The sequence below is a fragment of the Stenella coeruleoalba genome, assembly GCF_951394435.1.
Source record: "Stenella coeruleoalba genome assembly, chromosome: 6".
NCBI classification, from domain to species: Eukaryota; Metazoa; Chordata; class Mammalia; order Artiodactyla; family Delphinidae; genus Stenella; species Stenella coeruleoalba.
The window spans coordinates 66,597,860-66,616,640 of NC_137151.1; the positions used below are offsets into that span (position 1 = coordinate 66,597,860).

An 18,781-nucleotide genomic window follows, 5' to 3' on the forward strand; every position below is an offset into this window, starting at 1 on the left:
TCTGTCTAGCAGTGCACCATTCCAGCTACTGCGTGCTGCTGCCTTCACCATCTACCTCACCTTGGGGCTTCCAACCTGCCCACTCTTTATATCTGTTGTCAAAGAGAGGTAGCTTGTTTTCCTATAGATGAGTCATTTTATCCAATTTGCTGGCTGGGACCGAGTACTGAGCAAGGCCTGTAATCACAGAACAGGTCAGTTTTGATGAGGTGTCCTAGACAAAGGCTGCAGAAAGTCAGAGAGCAGCACGAGGACGGGGAGAGAGGTGTGGCGGAGAGTAAACCCTGCCTACTTCTGAGTTTATCCTTAGTCTCTAAGTACTCATTTGCTTTCTCTCAGTTCTGAGGGGCTCTGTCGATCGTAAAAGCAGTCCACAAGCAGAACCCAGCAATGGCCATGCAGAGACTTCAAGCAACTCTCCAGCTATCGCTGAGAAAGATCGGTGAGTCTTATCCATAAGATTTCATTCCAGTGGATAATGAAACAACAGTATTTCTTACACTGTGTTCTTTTGGTGAGTTGGAGACAGTGGAGCCAAAAAGCGTTGCCCATCAGATTCTTCCATGTCAGAGGTCATTACTCTGTGGGCAAAAGTCTTTGTTCCACAGGGCAACCTGACTACAACCCTCTCTTGTGGGTTCTCCTCATGGTGAAACCTGTACTTGGCCTCATTAGGTTAAAGCAGTGGTTCTCACCTGGGGGCAGTTTTGCCCCCTCCCCCTCTGCTTCTGGGGACATGTCTGGTTGTCCCAACTTTCCGCAGAGGGGCTTGTGCTAAGGGCATCTAGTGGGTAGAGGCCAGGGCTGCTGCTATACATCCTACAGTACATAGGACAGGCCTCCACAGCAAAGAATTGCCTAGCCTAAAAAGGCAGTAGGCCTGAGGTTAAACAAAACTGTGGGCTTAAGCTAGTGCAAAAAGGGTGTATCAAAAAAAAAAAAAAAAAAAAAGGGTGTATCATTTTTATTACAAGTTTACTCCAGGATTTTGGAGAAATAAGCAGGCCATTAGAAAGTTCTTCGCATATTTTCACCTGGAAAAAGAGGTGGCCTTGATTTGTAACTTTTAAAAATAATTCTTAATTTTCTGAGACATCTTATTAATATTTTTGAAACTTGACAAATTAAATCCTCAGTCCTTCACTAGTGGTCTCAAACTGCTCGAGCTGCTTTCAAAGTAGACTGAAGTTGTCTCTCGGTAGCCGCGGGCATTGGTTCCAGGAGCCCCCATGGACACCAAAACTTGCAGATGCTCAAGTCCCTTATATATAAAATGTCACGGTAGAGTCTGCCCTCCGTATCCATGGGTTTCCCAACCGCAAATTCAACCAACCTTGGATGTGTGCGAAACCCACGCATGTGGAGGGCAGATTGTCCTTTCCTAAATAGTCAGAATGGCTTATTTAAGGGTACTTGATGAAATAGTATAGACCTAACATCTCATATTAGAATAACAAAGTTTAGAATTTCCATTGCAGCAGAAAGACCACTGAACTTGGCAGGTGGAAGACTTGGGTTCTGGTCCTAAAGCTAGCATTTTGCAGTTCTTTGATCTTGGGCACGTCAGTGAACCAGTTTGGGAAATGGCTCCAGCCCCAGCCTGACTGCCGTCAACCTCAGCTGATGACTGACTTTACTCAGAATATCAGGACAGTGCTGTGAGCAACATCCACGCCCTTCCTTCCACCTTAGAATCGCTCCTTCTGTTCAGCTGTCCTTTCTTCCTTTGCTCCCATCTCAAAAGACTGTAGGTTCCCTCCCTGGCTCACCCCTCTGTGGTGTCCCTGCCCTCCAGGCCCGGCCATCATCAGGTAGCCCAGCCCCTCCTGCCACATCTTCTCTTTCTGCTGCCTCTTCCCCTTTTGCTGATTCCTCTCCCCATTCTAACAAAAGCCTGCCCTTGGCCCTGTCGCTCCCTCTTCTTATTTGACCATCAGACTTCCTCAGACTGACATCCAGCTCAGTTGCCTCACTCCCTCACCAACCCCTCCCTCCCTAAACCTGAAATATGATCTGTGCCCTCACCACATCCCTCAAACAATCCTTGGGAAGCTCAGCTCCCAGCCACAGGAGCCTCATATTCATCACTCTCTACAGCTCTCAGTGCCATGTGCTGTGCTTTCCTTGGACCAGACTCTTCCGTGGGTTTCTACAGCACTGCGGTCCTCACCTTCTTTCTCCAAGATGTACTCCATCTTTATCCTTATTCTCTTTCACCCACCTTGAAATGTATACAGTTCTCTAAATCCTTGACTGTCTTCTTTCTCTACTTCTCCCTTGGGTGATATCCTCTCTCACTAGCGTATTCTGGTGCCAGCTCTCAGATGAGTGAGTGTGATTATCAGATCTCTGTTCTGAGCTCCACACTCCTACACCCACCTCCTGTTGCCCATGGATTCCTGATCCACATACCAGAGCCTCAATAGAAAAGTCCACCAACCACCTCCTCCGGCTCACCTGACCTTGCCACTTCTGTCAGTGCTCTCTTGTGACCTGGTCTTCAAACCTGGTGCTCATTTTTGATCCCTACCTCTCACTTAACCCCATTCCAGTCACTTCCTTATCATCCTTCCCAGGCCCAGGCCTACGTCTATCTCTGTCTCTCTCTCCACTCGCTCCTCTTTACAGACCAGCTCTCATTTCTGACACTTGATCAGTTGTCCTAAAGCTACTCTGACTTTTCAGAGAACATTAATGGCTTCCCATTTTAGACCAAAAGAGGTTCAGACTCCTCAGTCTGCTATTGCAAGCCCCTCCCTGTCTCACTCCAGTTTGTCCTCCAGACTCACCTCCTGTATGACCCTATATGCACCCTCTGGCTACCTGGAGTCAGACTTCATATTGTTCCTACCAGTGTACCTACTTCTGTTCTCTCTTCCCACTCCTTTCTGTTCAGTTCTTACCTATTTCATCAAGATACATCATCATATCCGTTTCTTTCACAGAGACCCTAATTCTCTCTAACACTCCTTGAACCATCACAGTCCATTTATGACAGTACTACCCAGCGTGCTGGTTCACAACAAAATAATGAGCTGTGTCCAAATGTAAATTAATCCACTGCTTTCTTCATCAGGAAAGTTTTGTCACCAACCCCCCCCAAACACACACACACACACACACACACACACACACACACACGTAATCTCAGCCAAATGAAACAAGATACTTGGTAATGAATTGAATTGATTTGCATTCTGGTGCTAGCCCTTACGACATTGTGAGTGGTAACGTTCACAGACTGTGTCCTCAGACCACACTTTGGTGTATCACTCTCTGTGGCTCTTCCTGTTTTTGCCTGGTGTTGTGGTTGACCATGTGCTAGGTCAGCTTCTCAAGGGTGAGGGCTGAGTCTTCATTCTTCCTATTTCCAGTACATGCAGTGGGTCTCAATAAGTTAGTCAAGCTGACTTCCAAGACCACTCTTCAGAATTCAGATTTTTATGAAAGAAATGTTCTTCCTCCTCAATCTTTAAGTGGTGGTGGCAACAACAGAATCCAGAATAACGTATCAGATAGTGTTTCAGGACATCCCTGCCCCAGGGGGCTGGGGGCTCATTTTTCCCGCTGTGTTTGATAGTCACCTCAATGCCCTGTGGATGGATCAAGTCAGGGATTGAAAGGAAGGAAATCTTGGGGGGCGGGGGGGGGCAGGCAGAGCATAATGAGAAGAGAACTGGGTCATGCCAATGGTGATGCTCTCAGCGGCAAGTAACAGAACTCAATAGATTCAAGGATCCCTCAGGATAAGAGGTCCAAAGAGAGAAGTTCCAGTGCTGGGTTGGCCACTCAGGGATGTGGACACAGGCTCCTTCCATCTGTTTGCTCTGCTATCTCAGCACGTCAGTGATACCCCTACTTTGGGGCACAAGGTGGCTGAAGCAGTGTGCTAAGTATCACTTGTTCACACAGCATTGTCCAAATCAGGAAAGAAGAGATGGATGTAAAGGGGCCTCTCCTCAGGAATCTCTCTCTTGTTAGGAGGGAGACCTTTCCCAGAAGTCCCCAGGACATTCCCATCCCATCTCATCAGCCAGAATTTGCAGAGGTGGCTCCACAGGGGAGCTGCAAGGGAGGCTGGGAAAGTGAGCGTTTTCAGCTGCAAGAGAAAGTACTCAAAGAATAAAGGGGTTGGAGAAGCAACCAGCAAAGTTTTCCAGAAGAGTCCTGAAGGGGTAGTGATAGGAGCAGATAAGTACTGGGGAATGATGGAGGGAAGGCAAAATCAGAGGAAGAGTTTATAAGGAAGACCCAGACATGACAAGAAATACTGTGAGGATGGTACGACAGGGACGTGTTGAGGTCACCCAACATTTATGGCGATGGCAGTCTTTCCCACAATTATCTCACATAACTCACACACGGGTCCTTTGGGTGGTGTTCTTGATGAGTAAACCGAACATGGGGAAGGCTAATCAAGTAGCTCCCAAATGCTGGACCAGAGATGAGTGCTGGGTTGGAGGCATCAGATTTACCTACTCCTGCCCCAGTCAGCTAGCACGGGGGTCACCCAGTGTCACAGAGAGTAAATGGCAGGTCTGGGGTTTGAATCTGGATCTTCTGTCTCCAACAGTAATAACAACTAATATTTGATATTTGTTAACAACTCCCTGGGCACTATGCTAAGTGTTTCACATGCATGATTCTTTTTAATCCTCACAACAACCCTATGGGAGAAGTGCATATTATATTGGATTGGCCAAAAAGTTTGTTCAGGTTTTTCAGTAAGATGTTACCCAGTATAATTTCTGACATTTAGAGAGTACAAGGAACTTGCCATTGTCACCTAGTCAGTAAAGTGACAGAGTAAAGATTTGAACACAGGTGTTCTACCTCCAGGGCCCACACCTATAACCAGTACATTCTGCTGCCTCTCTAGGGTTCCAAATGCCTAGCCCAGGGCTTTTTCTATTCTATGTTCTCTATAACTGTCATCTCAGCAAAACTTTTTTTTTCCTTTATTTTTTATACAGCAGATTCTTATTAGTTATCTATTTTATACATATTAGTGTATACATGTCAATCCCAATCTCCCAATTCATCCCACCACAACCACCACCCCCTGCCCACCACTTTCCCCCCTTGGTGGGAAACGTTTGTTCCCTACATCTGTGTCTCTATTTCTGCCTTGGAAACCAGTTCATCTGTACGTTTTTCTAGATTCCACATATATGCGTCAATATACAATATTTGTTTTTCTCTTTCTGACTTACTTCACTCTGTATGACTGTCTCTGTGTTCATCCACGTCTCTACAAATGACCCAATTTCGTTCCTTTTCATGGCTGAGTAGTATTCCATTGTATATATGTACCCATCTTAAATCACAGCCAGCTAAGGAGTAAACTCTGATCAGCATCAAACTCTTACCCTGTGATTGGTGGAGAAGATTCCAGCACCAAATCTTGGGAGAAAGCCACTGGCCTCATGGGAAAGGTGTTCCCATGGGTGCGTGGTGGGGCAGGGCTCACTTGGCTGGGGAGAAGGAAGCCTCACGTTGCAAGTCGAAGTCAGTGGTTGGCCTGGTGCTTCTCTGCTCCACTTCCTGTGTGAGCCCATAACTGTGTACAGTGAATGACAGAACGGAAGTAGTCTTTTGTGTTGGGGGGCCTTTGTTCCCTTGATGGTAATCCTCCATTTTAATGCTGATAAGTACAATAGTGAGGATTACGCCCCTCAGCCCCTAATTTAATTTGGCCTGCGTATGGCAAAGCTCTCACAAGGCTTTTCTTTGACATTCTTTAGCACAGCTAGCCTGTTGTTGTGTAAAAAGAAGCCCCTATGAGGGAGGCAGGAGATTGATCTTACTGGTGCAGATGTTTTTACCCAGCAGCTTTAACACACCCCCAGAGAAGCTGCTTCATCCTGGGCCACTTCAGTGAGGATTCAGACTCAGAGAGATCGGAACCTTCGTGACTCAGGCAGCTCAAGGGGAGCTGGCACCTCGCAAGAGGGGAAAATGAGCACATATTTCTCCCGTGTGTCATCCTTGCGGCCCCAGGGCTTGGAGCCAGTCAGGCTGACCTCAGAATTGATGAGCCAGAGAAACAGCCTCCCTATTAGGGCCGACTGTGGGCCAGATTTTCCTGTGGGCTGTGAAATACAGATTGCCACATATCTTGACAGACTGTGTGGTGGGTCATTGTAGAAATACGTGGCAGTGCTAAGAAGATTCAACAAAACAAAACTTTTCTTTCCATATCAGTATCCGGAGGAGGTTTCCTCTCCCATCTTTCAATTCCCATGCTCATTTTTCCTTCCACTTTCATTTCACTCCCTCAGGGGGCTAGTGCCCTGCAGCAAATTTCCCACCCCTGTGACCAAGTTAGTGCACTAAAGCATTAGAGGACCCCCTATGGCACCAGAGGGGAAAGGGCAGCAGGTGTAAGAGGAGGTAGGGGTGGTGGCCTTCTTTCATGAGATGCCTATGATGCTATGTGTTACCTTCTTCTGGTAGAAAATCAGGTGACAGACCTGGGTTTGAATCTTAGTTTAACTGTTTACAAGCTATGAGACTTGGGCAAGTTCCTTCATCTTTCTGACAGCAGTATCCTAGGCTGGAAAAAGGGAACAATTGTAAAGATTAGATATAATCTTACCTCAAGAAACAAGAAAAATCTCAAATAAACGACCTAACCTTACACCTAAAACAACTAGAGAAAGAAGAACAAACAAAACCCAGACTTAGTAGAAGGAAAGAAATCATAAAGATCAGAGCAGAAATAAATGAAGTAGAGGCAAAGAAGACAATAGCAAAGATCAATGAAACTAAAAGCTGGTTCTTTGAGAAGATAAACAAAATTGATAAACCTTTAGCCAGACTTATCAAGAAAAAAAGAGAGAGGACTCAAATCAATAAAATTAGAAATGAAAAAGGAAAAGTTACAATGGACACCGTAGAAATACAAAGGATCATAAGAGACTACTGCAAGCAGCCTACACGCCAATAAAATGGACAACCTAGAAGAAATGGACAAATTCCTAGAAAGGTACAACCTTCCGAGACTGAACCGGGAAGAAATAGAAAATATGAAGAGACCTATCACAAGTAATGAAATTGAAAGTGTGATTTAAAAACTCCCAACAAACAAAAGTCCAGGACCAGATGGCTTCACAGGTGAGTTCTATCAAACATTTAGAGAAGAACTAACACCTACCCTTCTGAAACGCTTCCAAAAAATTGCGGAGGGAGGAATACTCCCAAGCTCATTCTATGAGGCCACCATCACCCTGATACCAAAATCAGAAAAAGATAGCACACAAAAAAAGACAATTACAGGCCAATATCACTGACGAACATAGATGCAAAACTCCTGAACAAAATAGTAGCAAACTGAATCCAACAACACATTAAAAGGATGATACACCCTGATGAAGTGGGATTTATCCCAGTGATGCAGGGATTCTTCAATATATGCAAATCAATCAATATGATACACCACATTAACAAATTGAAGAATAAAAACAGTATGATCATCTCAGTAGATGCAGAAAAAGCTTTTGACAGAATTCAACACCCATTTATGATAAAAACTCTCCAGAAAGTGGGCTTAGAGGGAACCTACCTCAACATAATAAAGGCTATACATGACAAACCTACAGCTAACATCAAACTCAATGGGACAAGCTGAAAGCATTTCCTCTAAGATCAAAAACAAGACAAGGATGTCCACTGTCACCACTTTTCTTCAACATAGTTTTGGAAGTCCTAGCTGCAGCTATCAGAGAAGAAAAAGAAATAAAAGGAATACAAATTGGAAAAGAAGACATAAAACTGTCACTGTTTGCGGATGACATGATACCATACATAGAAAATCCTAAAGATGCTACCAGAAAACTACTGGAGCTCATCAATGAATTTGGTAAAGTAGCAGGATACAAAATTAATACACAGAAATCTCTTGCATTCCTATACACTAACAATGAAAGATTAGAAAGAGAGATTAAGGAAACAATCCCATTTACCATCACGTCAGAAAGAATAAAATATCTAGGAATAAACCTACCTAAGGAAGCAAAAGACCTGTACTCAGAAAACTATAAGATATTGATGAAAGAAATTAAAGATGACACAAACAGAAGGAGAGGTATACCATGTTCTTGGATTAGAGGAATCAATATTGTGAAAATGACTGTACTACCCAAAGCAATCTACAGATTCAGTGCAATCCCTATCAAATTACCAATGGCATTTTTCACAGAATTAGAACAAAAATTTTTTTAATTTGTTTGGAAACACAAAAGACCCCAAATAGCCAAAGTAACCTTGAGAAAGAAGAATGGAGCTGGAGGAATCAGGCTCCCTGACTTCAGACTATACTAAAAAGCTACAGTAATCAAGAGAGTATGGTACTGGCACAAAAACAGAAATATAGATCAGTGGAACAGCATAGAAAGTTCAGAGATAAACCCACACACCTATGGTCACCTAATCTGTGACAAAGGAGGCAAGAATATACAATGGAGAAAAGATAATCTCTTCCGCACATGTAGAGAGTGGACTTAAGGACATGGGGAGGGGGAAGGGTAAGCTCGGATGAAGTGAGAGAGTGGCATTGACATATATACACTACCAAATGTAAAATAGATAGCTAGTGGGAAGCAGCCGCATAGCGCAGGGAGATCAGCTTGGTGCTTTGTGACCACCTAGAGGGATGGGATAGGGAGGGTGGGAGGGAGATTCAAGAGGGAGGGGATATGGGGATATAAGTATATGTATAGCTGATACACTTTGTTATACAGCGGAAACTAACACAACAATGTAAAGCAATTATACTCCAATAAAAATGTTAAAAAAAAAAGTCTCTTCAATAAGTGGTGCTGGGAAAACTGGACAGCAACATGTAAAAGAATGAAATTAGAGCACTCCCTAACACCATACACAAAAATAAACTCAAAATGGATTAAAGACCTAAATGTAAGGCCAGACACTATAAAACTCTTAGAGGAAAACATAGGCAGAACACTCGTTGACATAAATCACAGTGATATTTTTTGATCCACCACCTAGAATAATGAAAATAAAAACAAAAATAAACAAATGGGACCTCATGAAACTTAAAAGCTTTTGCACAGCAAGGGAAACCATAAACAAAATGAAAAGACAACCCTCAGAATGGGAGAAAATATTTGCAAATGAAACAACAGACAAAGAATTAATCTCCAAAATATACAAGCAGCTCATGCAGCTCAATACCAAAAAAACAAACAACCCAATCAAAAAATGGGTGGAAGATCTAAATAGACATTTCTCCAAAGAAGGCATACATATGGCCAAAAAACACATGAAAAGATGCTGAACATCACTAATTACTAGAGAAATGCAAATCAAAACTACAATGAGGTATCACCTGACACCAGTCAGAATGGCCATCATCAAAAAATCTACAAGTAGTAAATGCTAGAGAAGGTGTGGAGAAAAGGGAACCCTCTTACACTGTTGGTGGGAATGTAAATTGATACAGCCACTATGGAGAACAGTATGGAGCTTCCTTAAAAAACTAAAAACAGAACTACCATATGATCCAGCAATCCCACTACTGGGCACATACCCTGAGAAAACCATAATTCAAAAAGACACATGCACCCCAAAGTTCATTGCAGCACTATTTACAATAGCCAGGACACGGAAGCAACCTAAATGTCCATCAGCAGAGGAATGGATAAAGAAGATGTGGTATTAAAAAAAAAAAAAGAAGAAGAAGAAGATGTGGTATATATGCACAATGGAATATTACTCAGCCAAGAAAAGGATCAAAATAATGCCATTTGCAGTGACATGGATGGACCTAGAGATTGTCATACAGAGTGAAGTAAGTCAGAGAAAGACAAATATCATATAATATCACTTATATGTGGAATCTAGAAAAATGGTACAGATGAACTTATTTGCAAAGCAGAAATAGAGTCACAGATGTAGAAAACAAACTTATGGTTACCAAGGGGGGAAAGGTGGGGGTGGGATGAATTGGGAGATTGGGATTGACATATGTACACTAGTATATATGAAATAGGTAACTAATGAGAACCTACTGTGTAGCACAGGGAACTCTACTCAGTGCTCTGTGGTAACCTAGATGGGAAGGGAATCTAAGAAAGAGTGGATATATGTATATGTATAGCAGATTCACTTTGCTTTAAGCAGAAACTAACACAACATTGTAAAGCAACTATACTCCAATATCATTTAATTTTTTTAAAAATGAGAAAAAATTTTTTAAAAATCAGTTATCTGAGATTAGAGCTTAAAAAAAGATTAGTTATAATCTATGCAAAGGAACTAGCACAGTTCTAGACATAATAAATGCCCAATTAAAGATGATGGCAAGTTGTTGTTCATGGTGATAGAAGTAGTAGTAATAATAGTAGCGATATTAGTATTTAAAAGGTTCCTGTAAAGCTATCCTGATATCAAGACCCCTCTGGTTTAGCTCTAGAGCTGTGGACTAAAATAAACATTGAGGATTCCAACACTTTAGAACAATACTTACTCTCAGCTTTAAACTGAGAGCCAAATTTTATTTTCCTGTGTTCCTGGCTCTTATCTCAGGGATAAATCTGAGATTGACTTTGGGCCCAAGACTCACCCTTGTCAATATGGCCAGGTTTCACTGGCAACACCGTCAAATGATAACTTTCAGAGCTTCCTTGATTGTTAGAGCCTTCTTAGAGTTTAAAATATTAATTGGTCACTTTATTTTCAAAACCTTTTTGAAGCCAGAAACCTTATCACCAGCTGAAAGGAGCTTTAACGAAACATCTGTTTTGAATTACATTTTTCCTTGTGGATTTGCTTATGGCTATACATAAATATTTATCTGGACTGTTTGAATAAACCTTAAATCATCAGTGATCCTTATGCAAAGGACTCTCTTAGAAGGACCGTGGATGTCCAGAATGTCAGAAATTAGAGTTTTCTTTATAGGAGCAGATTCCAAGGGCCAGAGGCCTTTTAAAATATTTGGAGGTGTTTGGTGGTTTTCAACATCTTTTGTTTTCCTATTTCTGTATATCTGTTAATGCTGTTCCTTCTAAATAGAAATCCCTTGCCAATTCTTTCTTTACCTGTTGATATTTAACCATCCTTCAAGGTCTCACCCATGTGGCACCTCCTGCAGGGCCTTGAAGCAGACTAGTGCCAAAAGAAGAGCAGCCCAGGTGGCAGAATAGAGTGGGCCCTGGCCCCGAGGCAGGATGTACGTGGTGGGGGGCATTCTGGGGAGGATGAGACGTCCGGTGGGATAACGACTGAGGATGGGGTGGAAGTGGTGTGATGCAGGGAGAACTACTATAGGGAATAAGGTAGATGGGAGCCAGGATTTGGGAAGCCTTAAAAGCTGCATGAATGTTTTGGACTTTATTCTGTAAGCCAAGAGACGCACACCCACAGTCACTGGGTAGAATATGGTCTGCAGACATTTAATTTGGCCTGAACAATAGTTTTGAAATTCTCAATTAGTTTCCAACATATAAAAATAGAAATATTTCATATAACAATTCAGATTTCTGATGGCTCCTGAAAAGTTGGTGTATCTAGCAGCAGTCTCTTAGAACTGAAGAGAGGCTGTTTTCGATTGATACCAACCCACTGGCCTGCTTAATTCATGGCCTGACCCCATCAGCCTCTGAGTCTGATTCCTGCCCTATGTGTACTGGGGCTCCATGCAGGTAAAGAAAACAGTTTAGGCTGCAGACTCTGGAGCCAAATTTCTTCTCTTCTAGGCCCAGGTCTGTGTCCAACTAGCTAAATGACATTGGGCAAGTTAAGCATATTTCTAACACTGGTATATACCTTATACGGCGGTTGTGAGAATAAGCCATAGTAAAATTTTAGAGAACTATCTAGCATGTAGTAAGTACACAAAAAATATTAGCTGTTATTACTATATTCTACACAACATAGTAAACTCCAGGGCTTAAACTACCTGTCACATATTTCTGTATGACTCACCAAATCTAGAATCTAGAATCTTTGGCCGTTATAGGCATAAAATAAAAGTAATTAATGAACGGATGAAGGAATATGTGCTCTTGCATTTTTATTTCAGTTGGGTCCAAAACTAAATTTTATTATTTTGTCCTCAAGAAATGCTTCCTATTTATCTTGGGTTTGACTTGAACACAATAATTAATTTTTGATAAGGTGGGAAGCTGGCTTTCTCAAAACTCCAACAGTGTTAACAAAATAAGTGAAGGGGGGGATGCTATTAATACCGTTTAGTTTTTCTGTAATGGATCTGCTTTCCCAAGTCAAAAATAAGCCTGCCCCAAGTTTGGGAAGATGTTTAATTATGTATTTTCTTTAAAAGCTCAGTTATTGGCAGGTAGCTGTCTATGGTTAACTCCTTAACTTATAGTTCAGTTGCCAGGAATCGGCACATAGTGAACTTAAGCAGAAATGATGTTAGGATGCATGTTTGACTTGGGTTCTCTGGCGACCTCCACGCCTACATGAGATCCCTACTTCAAGGCACTGATTTGGTGTCTGGTGCCTCAAAGATGGAGCATGTCCAGAAAAGATTTGGACAGTCTGTCAGAACGGGTTTCCAGTATGTCCAACACGTCTCATACATAGCTGAGGTTTCTATACCACTCCACCAAGGTCTTTAACGTGATCACCTGTGGACAGACTTTTGTGCTTATGCTAATCTGTCCCTAAACACGTTTGCTATCAGCAAATGATGATGACATCAGCAAATGATGGCTTGAGCTCTACGAAGTTGACCTGCAGGGTTGGATTCACTTTCTCTCTGGAAAACTTGCACATTTACGGAGAACTTGGGTCCAGCAACATTTACTTTTATTTGGAGAAACATCATCTAAAACTGAATGATATAGTCTAAAAAACTGCTTTCTAACTTTATACTGTAAATGTCAAGCAGTTCTCTTATTTATAAAAAGTCAATTTTTAGTATGCTAATGCCTCTGCTTTTTCTAAAGTAATCTCAACCTCTCTTTAGCTCTCTCCCTTTCCTTCTGTCTTTCCTTGTTTCTCTCTCTCTTTCTTCATCTCTCTCCTTATGGAATTAATACCTCTATCTCTAAAGTTCTGCTTTCCAATCTAAAGGACAATTTCCAGTAATGACAAAATTGGACAAATTCTTCTGACCATTTTGCCATCCCTTGTTCCCTTCCTACATTACTGTTTTTGTGAGTGTAGGAAATTCTAGAAATTCAGCACATCTCTGGTATCTACTGTGCTTGTATCTTCATCAAGACCTTTGCTCTATTTAAGCTCAGAATGAATTTTTGACAAAAATACCTTTTCATTTTGAGGCTATTTTGAGAGGAAAGAAACTTGAGAAAAGAAAACTTGCTCAAGTTGAAAATATTGCAGGAAACAATATTTGCGTAAAAAATGAATTCTGTACGAAAGCACTTCATTATGAACACTTAAAGAAACTGAGACTATAATCCTTCAGGTTGAAAGAAGATTAACTTTGCACATGTCCATAGCCTCTTTAACTTTATTTCATTTTCTTCTCTGGGTTAGAAGGAAAAAATATTAGTGTTTCAGTTCCAAGTGTATTTTGTGAACTAAACAGCAGTTTGCTCCTACCTGTAGGACACAAATATGCCAGCATATTTCCCATTAGCTCCGGTCGCTTTAAATTCAGAAGGAACCTGAATGAGTGTTTGCCACAGAAGCTGTTGACAGTGGTAATGCCACACTCTCTGTGTGCATCTTAGTAACTTCTCAGACTTGTCTCCTTGATGAGTAGACATAACAGGAGGAGAGTTGAGTTTTTTCTTTTCATCTGAATGGTGTAGGTCAGGGAGACAGAGAGGAATAGAGAGCTCTGGTGAAACAGAGCTCTAGCAACTGCTGTGATTGGGAAATTAGATAATAAACAGTCCCTGATACCAAGATTCTAATGGCCTAAGATCAACATGGTCTGGAGACACAGGCAGGAGTGGCCTTCCGCGCTCTGGCCCAGACCCTCCCTGGAGAGCTCTTTGTGTCAACAAGAACAGCCAGCGCTCCTGGCTGGCTCCCAGCACTCAGAATGGGGCTATCATTTTTGTTTGCTTTGCAAATATCTTAATGGGAAGTGGTTCAACACCACCTATGGGTTAATCTGAGGGGTTCTGCTTGGCAGCTGTCAGCTCTGAGAACCACATGGCCGTTCTCCGGTGGAGGGAGTCGGGCTGACTGTTAACTGCCCAGTGCCAGGTTGAGGCATCTTCTTATTGGATTTACTGACTGGCAGGAAGCACCTTGTTGTCTTTTATTTTTAGTTTGTTCCTCCTGGGAGGGTAAGGGTGTTATTCTCAGATTCAGTTGTGCTTTTCCCTCTAGGGCAGGATGGTTGTTTGAATTAGTTGCACTAGCATGCACCATATTTCTTTCACCCAAGCTCATTCGCATAGAATCTGAAATGTGATAATAAAAGTGGTGGTGTGGTGGTGATAGAGGTTCTGGTATTGTTGCAGGAAGAAGGATCTAGTATGTTAGCCTGGGGGGGCGGGCTCCACAGCACTGTCTTCACCTGGGATCTCCATAGATGAATAGATACTTAATTTCTTAAGAATCCTTGCTCTACTGTTCCCTTAGTTTTCTCTTCTCTGCCTGAATTTGGCTTTCACTTGTCTTGACCCATGGGAATGCCTCCCTGGGTGACTTGGCCAACTCATGTCTTTCTCGAACTGTGTCAGCTGACATTGGCACAAATGAGCACTTTATTTATTCTTTCCTCCTTGGATTTTAGGCAGGGTTGGATACTTTACACAGTGCAGGTTAGGGAAGTTTGACAGACTTGTAGGCAGACTTGTAGGCAGTTTCGAAATGCCCCATTTGTAAAAATGCATAAAGTTCAGATGACTATAGATCCTGGAACAAATGTCCAGCTACCCTCAGTAACAGTGCAGCCTTGCTTCTAAGACCTTTTCCTTTCCTGAAGGTTTCCACACCTATTTGTAGGGTTGCCTGGTGGTTGAGAGCAGGGGCCCCGGACTCCACTAGACCTGCTACGACTGAGGGTAAGATCTTGATGAACTTACTTATTTTCTCAGAGCCTCTGTTTCCTCGTCTTTAAATGGAAGATAAAAATGCCATAATGACTACCTCACCAGGTCATGGAAGTTAAATGAGAGAACACATACAAAGCACACGGCATTTCATCTGACACACAAAAAGCACTCATGAATAGTAGTAATAGGGAGAGTTACTATTGTTCTTTCGGAGGCGTTCACCTTTCTTTACGTAATCTCTAGTATTATACATTCCTTTCCAAAGTCCTCATTTTGAAGTCTGTTAATCCCAACCCTTTAAAATTAAGCAAGTGCCAAACTGAGGACAATTTCAGTATCAAAATAAATAATGATAATAAAAGAATAGAATATTGAATGCAGTAAGAATTCATGAATCCACATTGATGGAAGGAGGAAATGAAGGAAAGAAGAAAGGAAGGAAGGGAGAGAGAGAGGAAGGAAGGGAAGTGGGGGAGGAAGGAAGAAAAAAACAGAGTAAGCTTTTCCTTGCAGTAAGATGTGAAATAATAAATGTAAAAGGAAGGATGAAGGCATAAAGTCACCATTTGGCAGCTACCAAAATAATCATTGTTTCAGGCAGGAATCTTCAATGGATGCTAAAATTGGTAGTGAAAGCTTAAGGAGTAACAAGCTATTTGCATAGTCTTAGAGTAAATTTCCATAAAATGCTTATTAATTGCAAAAGGTCAGTGGAAGAAATCTGGCAGACACCACCTTAACAAAGTGATTAAAGTTAGCATCCCCAGTAATCAGACAAATTGACAGCATGTGCCTCCTGATAGGACGCACTGAGAAGAGCACAACATCACTTCTGTGGATTTCCTGCCAAATATGCATAACCTGATTTAATTATGAGGAAACAGCAGATAAACCAAACAAAGGGACCTCTTCCAAACTGACTGACCTGTGGGCTTCAAAGTCAGACGCAAAGGGTGACTGAGGACCTGTTCCAGGTGAAAGGAGATTAAAGGAACACGACAACTGAAGGCCATGTATGATCCAGAATTTTCTTTTTCTGTAGAAGACATCATTGAGACAATAGGCAAAATCTGAGTATAATCTATACATTGGATAATAGCATTATAGTAACATTAATTTCCTGACTTTGATCATTGCACTATCGTCATATAGGCGAATGCCCTTGCTTTTAAGAAACACACACTGAAGTATTTAGGGATAAAGGAGTATCAGGTGCAACTGACTCTCAAATGGTTCAGAAAAAATTTTATGTATTTGTATATGTGTATGGTTATCAGTATACATGTACCAAAAGAAAGACAGAGGGCTTCCCTGGTGGCGCAGTGGTTGAGAGTCCGCCTGCCGATACAGGGGACACGGGTTCGTGCCCTGGTCTGGGAAGATCCCACATGCCGCGGAGCGGCTGGGCCCGTGAGCCATGGCCGCTGAGCCTGCGCATCCGGAGCCTGTGCTCCGCAACGGGAGAGGCCACAACAGTGAGAGGCCCGCGTACCGCAAAACGAAAAAACACACAAAAAAACAAGAAAGACAGAGAGAGACACAGAGAGAGGATAAAGCAAATGTATACATTGCTAATATTTGGAGAACCTGCTAAAGAAGATACAGAATTCCTTATACTATTCTTGCATCTTTTCTATAAAAATGAAATTAGGTCAAAATAAAATGTTAAAATGAAAAAAGTAAGACAGTGCTACTTCCCTTCTTTAGACAGCGCAGTCCATCAGCCATTTTCTCTTTAGAAACTGATCCCTCCCCATCCACACCTCCATGTCTGTCCACATCAGCATGGCACTGCTCAGGGTCTGTCCTCGAGCTTCTCCCCTGTGACCTCGCTGACTAGTCAGCACCTGCTGCACACAATCTTGTTCAGGCTTTTTCACTTTCTTTTTTCAAAACTCCCTAAAGTGTTCCTCCTCTACCCTCACGCCCCCGCCCTCATCTGTCTTTGGGTCTCATCACTTAGTGCCAGGCTCATCCTGCACTTCATTTCAGGGCTTCTTGCTTCTCTTTCCCCGAAATGAACACTGCTTTCAGAATTAAAGGGGGAAAACTGGATTAAATATTATCTTTGGGGCCTGCACTGGCGACAAGAGCATCATCCAAGAAATGTGGATGTTAGACCCATCTCTTCCTCTCATTCACCTGGGCAAGTCCTATCACCCCTCTGGGCCTCAGTTTCCCCGCTTACAACATGAAAAATATATGTAGTAACATATATGTAGTTTCCTTTGCCTCCACAAATCTATACCTGGCCTAATCTACTCTTTAAAGTGCTAAAACTGTAACTCAACCTACAAGTTACCTTGTGACCCCGCCCAAAGGAGAGGCAAAGGTTACAGAATGGAAGCCACTCCAGATACCTGTCATTGTCATTCTCTACCCTGTGGAGCCTGAAGTGTCCAAGTTCAGGGATTTGTCTTTCAGAAGTGCAATAAGTATAGCACTTTGCTGAGTGTGCATTTTATTTCTAAATTCTGACCATGTATACCTCTCGATTTAATCCTCTTAAAATCCTGTCTTATATTTTCATTTTATTCTGCCAGAAAGGACAAATTAGTCTTTTTGCCCCAGTTTGGCAAGAGTCTTTTTGTTTTTTTTTTTTAAAGAAGATGTTGGGGGTAGCAGTTTATTAATTAATTTATTTTTGCTGTGTTGGGTCTTCGTTTCTGTGCGAGGGCTTTCTCTAGTTGTGACAAGCGGGGGCCACCCTTCATCACGGTGTGCGGGCCCCCCACTGTCGCGGCCTCTCTTGTTGCGGAGCACAGGCTCTAGACGCGCAGGCTCAGTAGTTGCGGCCCACGGGCCCAGCCGCTCCACGGCATGTGGGATCCCCCCAGACCAGGGCTCGAACCCGTGTCCCCTGCACTAGCAGGCAGACTCTCAACCACTGCACCACCAGGGAAGCCCTGGCAAGAGTTTTTATTCATATTTTGCCAGTGCAGAAGCTGAGGTGCTGATTTGCCCAAGTTAGAGTTGCCATTTTTGGCAAATGAAGATTCAGGATACCCACAGAAATTTGAACTTTATATAAACAACAAATTTCTTTTTAGCATAAGTATGTCCCATGAAGTACTTGAAAATTTTTATGCTAAAAAAACTATTCACCTTGTACCTGGAATTCACATTTAACTGAGTGTCCTGTATTTTATATGGCAACACTAGCCCAAGTGCTTGGGAACTAATATATCATGAATATGTATGTATATATCATGAATATATATATATATATATCATAAAGTGTGTTGCTAAACTTTTACCAAGTGTTTACATCAGTCCTCTGACCTCTATGTGCCATAACATATAAAGTTTTTTACCTGTTAGGCGCTTTCAGTTGAAAACGTATTCAAAGACATCAATTCCCATTTATTTACTAAGGTCTTTACTCACATATCCTCTACTGTACCCACTTCATCTAAAATGGCAGAGCCTGCCACCAGCACTTCCTATACCCCTTCCCTGCTTTAATTTTCCTCTTTGGCCCTTACTTCTATTGAACATGCTAACATATTTACTTATTTTTTCATTTATTATCTACCTTCCCTGCTAGAATGTAGGTTCTTATGAGCATAGGCATCTTAGATTTCCTGTTCACTGCTGTATCCTCCAAAACAGTAGGAGACAGATTAAAGGGGCTCAATAAATATTTGTGGAATGAATGAGTGATGTCTGGGAGGCTGTCGAGGACCCTGTATTGCACAATGTAATATCCGTTCTTATAATCATAGAGAATCTCAAGAAGGCTTGCCACCAAATTGGAGCCTTGAGTGTGGCACAGATGTGTATAATCTTAATATTAGTCCATAGACATAAGG

At 42.1% G+C, this 18,781-nt stretch overlaps 1 protein-coding gene across 14 annotated transcripts in view; it reads left to right on the forward strand.

The window, feature by feature from the left end:
* The window catches only part of MYO3B (myosin IIIB), a 506,873-nt gene that overhangs the window by 360,261 nt on the left and 127,831 nt on the right, over window positions 1-18,781 (forward strand). For all 14 annotated transcript variants that reach the window (XM_079925177.1, XM_079925176.1, XM_079925182.1 and 11 more), the window contains one exon: window positions 340-442. In XM_079925177.1, coding sequence (XP_079781303.1) covers window positions 340-442 — 103 coding nt within the window. The remainder of the gene's footprint in view (window positions 1-339; window positions 443-18,781) is intronic.